The sequence below is a fragment of the Opisthocomus hoazin genome, chromosome 8 (assembly GCF_030867145.1).
Source record: "Opisthocomus hoazin isolate bOpiHoa1 chromosome 8, bOpiHoa1.hap1, whole genome shotgun sequence".
Lineage (NCBI taxonomy): Eukaryota > Metazoa > Chordata > Aves > Opisthocomiformes > Opisthocomidae > Opisthocomus > Opisthocomus hoazin.
In genome coordinates this window covers 72,084,029-72,096,079 of record NC_134421.1, presented here as the reverse complement: position 1 = coordinate 72,096,079, position 12,051 = coordinate 72,084,029, and the positions used below count along the sequence as shown (strand labels likewise).

Genomic DNA, 12,051 nt, shown 5'->3' with positions numbered 1-12,051 from the left:
AGCTGTTACATGAATTACCACGTTCCCAGGAGAAAACTGAAGTCCTAAGGATCAGTGCTTTCAAATTTGCAAGAGCAGAGGCTGGACAATGGCACTCAGACCTGCCGCTTGGATGATTAAAACATAAAGAGTATTGAAGGAGCCACTGGCCACCCTGTGCTATGAACCCATCCTTGAAATCACACCGCATCAGAACAGCAGCCCTGCACGAACCAGCAAGAGGCTTTGGAAAAACCATTATCAACCAGACGGGCTCAATACTGCGCTGGAATGAAGAGCTGTTGGAGGCAACGTCTTTGAAAGAGTTGAAACCACAGAACTTGTAATCATTTATCAACAAACCCAACCATTTCCACTTCCTAGTTTTGTAAGCGTAGGCTAAACTCCAACTCTGCACAGTGCAGTGTCTAATAGTAAAATAAGAGCTGAGAAACAAAGTACTTTGAGTTTTTAAGAAGGCATGGTCACACATATTGTCCTTTCGCATGTGGTTGTGTATGGTATGTGCACCCTCACCTATTGTTGCTATTAAATCATATGCTTTGGGTTGGAAGGCACCTTTAGAGGTCATCTGGTCCAACACCCCTGCAGTGAGCAGGGACCTCTTCAGCTGGATCACACTGCTCAGAGCCCCATCCAACCTGGCCTGGAATGGTTCCAGGGATGGGGCATCGACCACCTCTCTGGGCAGCCTGGGCCAGTGTTTCACTACCCTCACCGTAAAAAAATTTCTTCCTTATATCCAGTCTAAATCTACCTCCCCTTAGTTTAAAACCATTGCTCCTTGTCCCTTCTAAAAAGCGGGCCTTTCTAAAAAGTTTGTCTCCATCTTTCTTATAAGCCACCTCCAGGCACTGGCAGCTGCTCTAAGGTCTCCCCGCAGCCTTCTCCTCCCCAGGCTGAGCAGCCCCAGCTCTCCCAGCCTTTCCTCCCAGCAGAGGGGTTCCAGCCCTCGCATCATTGCTGGGGCCTCCTCTGGCCCCGCTCCCACAGCTCCAGCTCTGCCCTGTGCTGAGGGCTCCAGAGCTGGACGCAGGACTCCCGGGGGGGTCTCAGCAGAGCGGGGCAGAGGGGCAGAATCCCCTCCCTGGCCCTGTGCCCACGCTGCTGGGGATGCAGCCCAGGGCACGGGTGGCTTTCTGGGCACCAGCGCACATTGCCGGGTCATGTCCAGCTTCTCACCTCCCAGCACCCTCAAATCCTTCTCTTTGGGGCTGCTCTCCATCCCTTCATCCCCCAGCCTGTATTGACAGCGGGGGTTGCCCCAACCCAGGCGTAGGACCTTGCAGTTGGCCTTGTTGAACCTCAGGAGTTTCACACAGACTCACCTGTAACCAAGTATCCAAATCTAGCTACAATCCAGCCCTTGCTAAATATGCATACATTTTATACAAGTGCCTGGAGATCATTTCAGGAAAATTTACAGTTTAAAACCACACTCTGCCATATACAATTTATTCTCAATGAATTTCTGAGCTACTTGTCTTGTAGAAGAACCACTAACTTTATAACACTGGAAAACACCATTAGCAATAAAAGTGGTTTTCAGAGACCATTACAGTACATACAGATCAGAATAACTCGGCTTTATTTCTTGTAGCAGCTATTTCCCAAATGTAAGAACGAGGGCAACAGCTACACATCCATCTTTCTGCCTCCACATCACAAACTGGGATATCAGTTCTATTGCTTTAGACAGAAAGAGAAGACCAAATGCCAGGTCATTAGTAAGGACCCATTTAACAAAGTTCACTGTAAATGCAATGAAAATGATGGCCAAAAAGCATTAACAAGAAATCCACTTGTGAAAAATAAAGTATGTTCCAGGTTTTTTGCCTGTAATTCCAACTTCTGCAGACATGAAAGTAGGAAATGCACTACATCTTGCCTCACTTTTAGTTCTCCTTGACATCTGCCGTATGTGTTTGCCTGTGTAAAAGCTTAGCACAAAGATTTCAATAAGGTCTTACGGAGTCACTGCTAAAGTTTGTTTTCTCCCAATTAAAGCAGCTATTAAAGGCCAGTTTTAAAAAATAGCAACCTCTAATTGGAAAGAAAACCGCCTAACAATAAATAAAAGGTAGACGCATTCACCAATTAAAAATTTGACAAGATCTCTCAAAAAAATAACATTTGCTAAATGCCAGGTTGCTTGTTTCAGAGTACAAATCGCGCTTCAGCCAGCTACCAACAAAACAAAAGGTTAAGAAAAATCAATATACATACACGTGTTTGTCCTCTGAAAGATAAAAAAAATTTCCCAAGTTGTCCTCCGTTCTCTGCACTATTTTTTAAAAAGACATTGCCAAAGCCCGTGCGATGAGCATCAGACTTCTACAACAAAAGCTCCTGGTCTCCAGCGACAACATTTTGACCTTACAAAGTACCTTTTACTTAAGGAACTTGAAGGACCTTTCTCACATGTGAAGGAATGAGCATATGTTTAAAATGCGTGTGCTGAGGCACGAGCGCAAGCAGCGCGCTTTCGACCATCCTGCAGAAACATGGGGACAGGAGCTGTAAAGCCCTGGTATCCAATATCCTGCTCCAGGAGTCACAGTCCCAGGAGCTCTGTCTTCTTGGGGCAGCTAATGGTCATTTCTTCCCAGCAAGGTGAGGACAAGGGCAAACTGAAGATACTCTCATATCCCCTAAAGGCGCAGGGAAAAGAAGGAAGGCTCCCTCAAGCCACACAAAGGTGGCGATTTTAACAGCAGACTTTGCAAACATTCATTAAGCTTCCCAAACACTCTTTACTTCTAAAAGATTTATTGTTATGAATGCACCTACTCTCCAAAACCTCTGTTTCTCCTTTGGACGAAACAAGAGGGGAAACTGTGCCCAAGAACTGAGCGTAACCCAGCAGCAGCAGCACTGCTGTGGGTATGACTACACTACCTCGTAACTCGGCTCCCCCAGTAGCTCCCGGCTCTGCTCGAAGGGCTCAGTCCTGTTCCGGGCAGAGCTGCACGTCGCTCACTCCTGACAGCGTTCCTACAGGCAGGACAGACAAAGCACCGCTCCATCCACCAAATATGTTTTTTTCATATCGCAGGAGGGCTGGTGCCCTCGTGGCTCCGGTAACGCTGGGCAGGCACCACAACGGCAGCGTAACGCTATCAAACATCCCTCCGGCGAGCTGCAAGGCAGGTTTGGTGACAGTAAACCATCTGAAATAATGTTCACAGCTACCTACGGGTTTGGAACCAACAAGGCACCACCAGGATGCCAAGAGGAGAGCCGGGCTGGGTGGTTTGCCATGCGGACACGGCCAGGCAGCTCGAGCCAGGGCTGTGGGGCAGCACAGGCACCAGACATCGGCACCACGCGGCGTGGGAGCCAGAAACGACCCCTCCAAGCCAGGTGACCTTAGCAGGGGGTTGTCACCACCCTACAGATACTGCTTCAGCTCAGACTCCAGGATTTTATTTTGAGTTTTGTGCTGTACTGAGCCACACATCTCTTTCTGTTCAGGAAACAACTTCCTCCAGATTAGGCCACGCTTGAGGCCGCCTTTATCACAGAATGTTCGGGGTTGGAAGAGACCTCTGTGGGTCACCCAGTCCAACCCCCTGCCGAAGCAGGGTCACCCAGAGCAGGCTGCACATCACCGCGTCCAGCCAGGTCCTGAATATCTCCATAGAAGGAGAATCCACAACCTCCCTGGGCAGCCTGGTCCAGGGCTCCGTCACCCTCAGAGGGAAGAAGTTCTTCCTCATGTTCAGCTGGAACTTCCTCTGCTTCAGTTTGTGCCCATTGCCCCTTATCCTGTCGCTGGGCACCACTGGAAAGAGTCTGGCCCCGTCCTCCTGGCACCCACCCTGCAGATATTTAGAGGCATTTCTAAGGTCCCCTCTCAGCCTTCTCTTCTCCAGGCTGAACAAGCCCAGCTCCCTCAGCCTTTCCTCGTAGGAGAGATGTTCCAGTCCCCTCATCATCTTCGCAGTCCTCTGCTGGACTCGCTCCAGTAGCTCCTGATCTTTCTTGAGCTGCGGAGCCCAGAACTTTATGCTCTATTCTTGGCAACAACCGGAAAACCAAGGTGAATTCCATAAGCACAGAAATCCTCCTACAGGAAACAATTCCCAAAGAACCAATGTGTTCCCCAACACAACAGGAAAAACTGACACTTGGCAGGGACAGAACAGAGATCGGAAGGGGGATGGTCTTTCCTGTTGGGTCTTCCTTGGTCTCCATTTTCTGCACTGAGAGCTGCTGAAAAGCAACACCGTAGACACTAGGGACGACCCAAAATTTCCAAACTATTACGAGACTGCGATAAACAACACTGATGAAGCCTGCATAAATGTCAGGATAGCGGTGTATTACCTTTTCTGAAGCAGCAGCACCCTGATTTTAGACCAGAGCCCCAGCTTTCATATAATCCCATTTCTCATTCCATTTCAGTGCTGCTATAATACATTAAGCTTTGTCAAGGATCTGTCCCCAAACACTCGCCCTGAAAGTAAGACAATTTTTCTCCTGGGAAGTCCAGTGAAATAAGTACAAGCATCCCTAAATCTAGTATCAGAGGAAAGTCAATTATTCAGTCTCTTGCAACAGAGAGCTACTGAGCTGGAGTAAATATCAAAAATTATCCCTTCATTAACAAAATCATTTATATTTATAAAAGGCCTTTCAGCTTCACTTTTCAAAGCATTTTATAGACAATCACACTAAATAGATTTTGCAGACCTAAACGATGTTTGTTTTCAAAAGACATAACCGTCTTTGCTACAACCAAGTAAAATACCCTGACACTTCAAGAAGCTCTTTTGGTTTTATTTGTTTATAGCAGAAAAACGTGTCAAAGTCTTATGACTTATCATACACTGTTTCCTTTGACGGGCCTTTCAACAAGAGAGAAATAAATAGCCTTCTAAATAAACAGGGAAACACAAGTGTAAAACCACAAGGACTGGCAGACAACTGTATACATAAATGTTTTTCAAATAAAGCTATCAAGAAAGGAAAACTGTGCTGCATTTCAAACCAATAACCCACTGTTCTGATTTGTAATATTTTTCTGAAGCTGAGTAAAGTTATAAGAAAGATACACTTAACCCATCCAGGTCTAAATTTGTTTGTCATGGTATTTTATAAGCATACAAAACTGTAAAAAATTTCACCTGTTCCTCAGCAAGTTCATCCTCACCTGAGCTACTATACAAAAACATAGAGAAGAAAGTGATTTAAACTCCTTTCCGCGCCATTTGCTTTTTGTACTTGGCTAACCCTACAAAATGTGAGTATTATTAACACAACACTTTTTCCTTCCTTCGCAATCAGTTCTACTTTCAGGTTTTCATGGTCTGGCTCAACATGACACTTCAAGCTCTGCGAACAATCTCTACATCCAAACCAAGTTCTAATTAAAGTCTGGAGGTTTAGTTATCAGGCTGTTCTACTGAATAATTTTCATTTCATAAGGTCGATAACCTCAATGCTGTGTCTAAACACCAGACCTAAACTAGCCAAGGTATCAGCGCCTGTAAGCCAAAGATTATTAGACAAACATGATTTCTTATTTGGTGAACACAGTAACATCAGTTCACTCTCCTTTTATATTATAAAAGAAATTAAAAGTCCAGATTTATTAAAAAAAAGAAGGCCCTTAAGATACTCTTGGGAAGTATAGGAAACATTAAAAAAAAAAAAAAAAAAGGGAAGATTACTACAGGAAATGTGCAGCAATCAATGCAAGCACATTATTCATTCTTCCACTGTCTACAAATTACTGTATTTTCTCTAAATTAACATTATCTCGCTACTATTTACCATGTTTGCCTCTCCAATTTATTCAAATTTGAGGCTGATAAAGAAACACTAAACACAACACACTTCAAATCCACACTGTTTATCCCTGTCCCAACTATAAGGTGTAAGTACCCTGCTAAAGCTCAAGATCCAGGTGAGAAGCCTGATTTTTTTCAGGTTTTTACAACTAATCACGTATTTATTATGCAAATGGTCCATGCGAACTCATGAACAATTGCACCCATGAATGTGTGTAGGCCTGGATGTAAAATCTGCAGGAACAGCACCCATTTTAATAGACATGGATTTGGATATCGGCTTCCCATCCCCTTCTCTTTCAACATCTGTTACACACAAAATAAAAAGTCGCTCAAGTACACTATCACCACTGTCATACCTCCTGTTTACACGAGGTCATACCAATGTATACTTCTCTCCATCTGCATACACACATACTTGTAACTCCAGTCTAAACAAGTCTGGTTTTATAACAGTTTTTCTTATAAAGCTAATGAACCACATATACTTGAAGAGTCAGGCACCACAGGCTGTTAAGCATCACCTTTCATTCATTGCTCAGTGTGAGCCTTTGTTACCTATTACCACAGAATTCAGAGACTGCAGTCACGACCCCAGAAAGTCTAAGCAGTTCTGTGAACCAGATGCTTTTCTCAGAGTCACCGCCTACCTCAAGTTTTGCAAGATCCGAAAGACCAGCTGTCAGAGTAATGAAAAAGAATGGAACTTTGTCCTAAACACTATCATTCATAGAGGATTTAAAAATCATAACGTGTCCTAGATCCAGAACTCTCACCACAATAACCTCTGCAAAGTAACGGAATGACTACAGTTTCTGGCAACGACGTTTAAGTAAGAACCAAAGTTCGAAAGTTCATGACAACTCACAGGGTCACGGCTGTACAGAATCACAGAATAGTTTGGGTTGGAAGGGACCTGTAAAGGCCATCTAGTCCAACCCCCCTGCCACGAGCAGCAACATCTTCTTGCTGCCCACACCTGCTTTAGTGGGTGTGCACAAGGGCAACTTTTAAAAGCTTCAGTGTGGGGAATCAGCTGCCAACCTACTGGGTATAAACAGCATCAAAGAGATTTACCAGCAGCTGAAGAAGGTACAGAGGGAAACCAGAGAAGTGAATTCAGGTCCTTGCTTGGCTCCAAGTATATCACAGAATCATCCTCTAGCAGAGGAGAGGAATCACAGAATCACACAATGTTCGGGCTTGGAAGGGACCTCTGGGGATCACCCAGTCCAACCCCCTGCCGAAGCAGGGTCACCCACAGCAGGCTGCACAGGACCTTGTCCAGGCGGGTCTTGAATATCTCCAGAGAAGGAGAATCCATAACCCTCTGGGCAGCCTGGGCCAGGGCTCCGTCACCCTCAGAGGGAAGAAGTTCCTCATGTTCAGCTGGAACTTCCTCTGCTTCAGTTTGTGCCCGTTGCCCCTTGTCCTGTCGCTGGGCACCACTGGAAAGAGTCTGGCCCCGTCCTCCTGACACCCACCTTGTAGATATTTGTAGACATTTCTAAGGTCCCCTCTGAACCTTCTCTTCTCCAGGCTAAACAAGCCCAGCTCCCTCAGCCTCTCCTCGTAGGAGAGATGCTCCACTCCCCTCATCAACTTTGTAGCCCTAAGGAGAGCTCAGGAATAAGGGCAGACAAAAATCAATATTCCAAACATGACTAGACACAGCTGCTTTCCTTCCAACCCCCCCCAGACGGTCAGACTCAGAAGAAGCAGCAGTTTCCCCACTACTGCATCCTAAGACAGGACAGAGTCTGCACACAGGACTTCCTAGCCCTACAGCTTTTCAAACCGGCCACATTTTAGTGGTGCCGCGTGTTTGCAGATGGGGGGGGTCAACCACGGACTCCACAGCAATCAGCAGACGGTGCCTTGTGGTTAACCCAGTGCTAACTGCGGGGCCGACTCCTCCGACCCCCGGACGCAGCAAAGGGAGGGGAACAGCAGGGTGTGAGGCGGGCGGGGGAGGACGGCAGCAGGAGCAGACCTGCTCCAGCACTGAGGCCTCCCCACCGCTGCCAGGGCCCTGGAGGGACCCGAGGCTCTGGAGGCCCGGCCCAGTCAGGGCCACCCCCCCCCCCCCCCAGCACGGCAGGGCCCGCACACGCCCCTGGGTCACCCCCAGGGGCCCAACGCAGCGGCCGGGAGCGGGTCGGGAGGCTGCGGAGCGGGGCCGCGCCGCCCCTACCTGATCACAGAGATGAGCAGCCCCGAGGGGTCCTTGCTCTTGCTCATGGTGCTCCGGTAGCGACCCACCGCTTCGCCCGCCGCCATCTTGCACTCCTTTAAAAAAAACCAAGGCAGCCACCCGTGCTAGCGCGGCGCTGCCAATCAGACGAGAGGAGACGGGCAGCTGCCGTGCGTGAGACCCAATAGAAAGTGAGGGGGCGGGGCGCGCGGCATCAAGCTGCTGTGCAGCGTGCGGCGGCGCCGCGGGGCCCTCTGGGAGTTGTAGTTTTTATGGCGGCGGCTCCGGCCTGCTCCAGCCTCAGCCTGGCGTTGGCAGGAACGCGCTGTCGACGATACAACCCCCTCCTTCGAAAGAGACGGTAAAAATTGATTAACGGATCGGGAAATGACCGACCAGACTGTGCCCGAAAGTCATCGTTTGCCCTGGAAGCTGCAGAAAGCGGGGTGCGAGCGTGAGGGGACCAAGGCCACCGACACCGAGCGTGGCCGCACCGCCTCATGGCGCCTGGCATGCTCCCGGGCCTTCGAGGGGCTGAACGGCGACGGGTTTGAGCATTTAGAAGGTTTAAAATTAACAAAATACGCTAGCTGCTCGGGGTAACACATCCTATGGGCTAGCTAAAGCTAAATATTAACTGTGTGCTGCAGCCCTGACCGGGTTCTGGTTGGAAGCACATCTACAAGGGGCTGCTGACGCATCGCATCATTTAACGTCTCTTTTAACGTCTTTAAGTTACTGTGTTTTTAAAAATCGTTTTCCCCTTGGTTTCCCCAGGACGGTGGTGAGGCGAGGTGAGCTGAAACGGCCCAGGTGATCTTCGAAGCTGGCTCTGAAAATCAGCCTGACCTGGTCATAGAATCACAGAGTCATCGAATGCTCTGGGCTGGAAGGGACCTTTCGAGGTCACCTAGCCCAACCCCCCTGCAGGGAGCAGGGACATCTTCAGCCGGATCAGGTTGCTCAAAGCCCCATCCAATGGAGTTATGTATTTGAATTATGGTTTTTGCACAGCTGGGGGTGACAAATCGGAGTCCGCTCATGAACTGCCTGGGAAGCAGCAGGTCCTGGAGACCCGACGCTTACTGAAGGCCAGCTTGCTTGTGGTCCACCTGGCCTTACCATCGATGCGCTCCGTCTCTTGCCACAGAATCCTCTTCCTTAGAAAAAGAAAGTTGTAAATCACTGCGTTCAGGGTTAAAAAACAAAAGGGTGTTTTTCACCAGTTTGCTGGGCAACGTCGAGCAAGCCATCGTACAACCACAGCCTCGCTGTCCCCGTTTGCAGATGGAGGATAACGATATCTCTCCGGTCAAGTCCTTTGAGATCTTGTCTTAGAAGCACCAGGCAAGTCCCAGGTTTGTTACAGCAGAGGCAGGAACTCCTTAACAAGTGCGCTAACAGCCAGGTGCTAAAAGCTGCTGGGCGTTTCCTAATCCAGGTTCCCTCCATCACGTCAAAGACACTGCTCCCAGCTGCTGTTCTGGAGTTGTTTCTTCATCCCCAAGCTGCACATTAACAATTTTAATTGCATGAAAATGGCTGAAATCTGTAGAGAAGTTAACAGTATCCATTTATATGAACTGTGTGTGAAATATAAGGTAATTGGAGGTGTGGTACTCCTAGGGCTTATTTACAAGGGGAAGACTTCCACAGTAGCAATTGTGGAAGAATCTCTATTTATTATCAACCTCTGTATCTATTATCATTAGCAGAATGGCAGAATAAGAGCACAGGCACTTTAATTCCAAAATAAAACATACTTTATTCCTGAATAACCAATGTGTTTTCAGAACAGAATAATTACTCCAAACTAAAGTGATTTTTATCTGCAGATAGGGTGTGCGCTCGAAGTGTGTTCCTGTATAGCTGTTCTGCTCCATTTGCCCTGTGCAGACAGGCTCTCAGCTCTACAATTCGCTATTCAGCTACACCAAAAAAGCTCATCTTCGTTGATTTTCTGGGCATGTTTGCTAATGTCTTTGCTTGAGGACGGTGATTTGAATGGCAGGAGTTTTATGCACTGGCTGGAGGGAGTTTTTTCTCAAACCGCCGACTTGCCAATATTGTTTTTTTGTTAATTGGCAATTCATATTGACTGCTCTGCACCGGCACGTCCTGGAGATTGCAGTGGGGATGAAATCAATGTGTCCTACCTTTTCATTCCTGACAGCTACAATAATCACCTCATTTAGGAGGAACTTCATCAGGACAAACAACAGCAAATCTCCCCCAGAACCGTAACCTTGCTGACGTTCGATCCTGGGCTCTAATTGCTAAACCACTGCCTTGCTTCATTTACAAGCCCTTTCCCTTCGTTACCAACCCAAGCAGAGCTGTAGGTGTGAATTTATGTTTTCTTTAAACAAAAGGGAAAAAAAAATTGATGTAGCACGGGCTGATGCAGCACATGAACACTGAGGTCTTCCTTCATTAATAATATATGATGCAATGAGGCTGAAGGGTTACGAGAGCAGCATTTTCTCCTTACAGAGCTTGCAGGAAAGGATCTCAGCCTGAAGACTGATGGACTGGAAATCAGGGGACAGAAATGTACTTTTCACATTTCTTATGTAGCGTTTTAGTACTATGAGGTCTATCTAGTAAAATGGGTGGTTCCTTGACTGCTTAAACCAAATAAAGTCCAAACTGACCAAAAAATTTTCTTGATGATGCACAGAATCATAGAATCATAGAATTGTTAAGGTTGGCAAAAACCTCTAAGATCATCAAGTCCAACCATCAACCCAACACCACCATGCCTGCTAAACCATGTCCTGAAGTGCCACATCTACACGGTTTTTGAACACCTAACCACCGTCACAATGTGTCTGTAAATCTCACAGGGGCTCAGCAAAAGATCCCCCCAAACCGGAAGGGACTGGAAGCACGGATGGTTTCACTCCTCCTCCCCATCCTCCCTTCATAAGGGAAAAAAAGTAAAGGGCTCAGTGCAGAGGCAAGCACGTAGTCTGCCATTTCTCCTCCACTGGCCCAGTTGCCCGAGGGACCACCGCGGTGGCAGAGGGCTGTGCCAAAAAGAAACCTAAACAGCCACAGGCAGAGCTGTTCTTTCACGAGTATGGCTTACTCCCTGTGGGAAGCCTTCACAAACCACACTGGCAAAAGATCTCCCTTGCCCATATGACTTGCGTGGTACTAGGGGACTGCTTTGCCCCTTCCCTGAGATGGTTTCACCTGCGATCCCTTTCCACAGATTATCCTCTGGTATGTTCTAAGCGCTGCTTGTGAATTCCTCAGTCTGACAGATTCACCAACGCTCAGTGCTGTTGTACACGCAGGTCTCTCACCCACAGGTTTAACATTTTAAAAAATACCACATTTTACTTCATTATTTCATTTCAAACATTAGTAGAAATGTCAGAGAAAAGGGTTCAGCTCACACCAATATCTTACAGGTGTAATTGCCTTGTCTGTAATGCGTTTATATTAGTTATAATGAAATTACCTTTGACTTGCATCAGTGTAAATGGGAGCAGAGTGAAGGCCAGAGTTTCCATCTAAGACTGTAGGAGCAATTCTGCTGGTATAAAGCGAGCATAATTCAGTTGGCATATATCAGTTAGTTTAATAAAATATATCACATCTTCTTACAGAGCTTGTCGCCCTGACATCAGGTGCATCACATGGAAATTGGTCCATGGTCAAAGAATCAGGTCCCAGGCCCCCAGTTCTTGCAATAGACTTAATTCTGTTCTTCTTACGAAGCTTTATCAGCCTTTCTCAATCTCCCTGAATCAGAACTGAATAAAAGCGTGCTGAAACATCGGGATTTGGCCCTATGGTTAGGCACTGGTCTGGATGACCTTGTTATTCCTATTCACTATTACAGAAGTCAGCACTAAAGGTGTTTTAGGTTGGTTTTTTTGGATTTCCTGCATGACAACAATCAGTATCACTTCTGAGCACGTAGCTGCCATCAATTCTTTCTGTCTCAGTTTGTGAATAAGAAGTAAGCAACCCGTGGGGCAGGAGAAGAAGTTGCCTGGCTTAATGCTGGGAATCCAGGCAGAGATATGATTCAAATGCCGCCTTATTGTT

General features: G+C 47.1%; 1 protein-coding gene across 1 annotated transcript in view; it reads right to left on the bottom strand.

Moving 5' to 3' along the window:
• Positions 1 to 8,079, bottom strand: part of EXOC4 (exocyst complex component 4) — a 481,096-nt gene extending 473,017 nt beyond the window's left edge. Inside the window, exon 1 of the mRNA XM_075429015.1 lies at positions 7,990 to 8,079. Coding sequence (XP_075285130.1) covers positions 7,990 to 8,075 — 86 coding nt within the window. The 5' untranslated portion in view covers positions 8,076 to 8,079. The remainder of the gene's footprint in view (positions 1 to 7,989) is intronic.
• Positions 8,080 to 12,051: the final 3,972 nt, after the last annotated feature.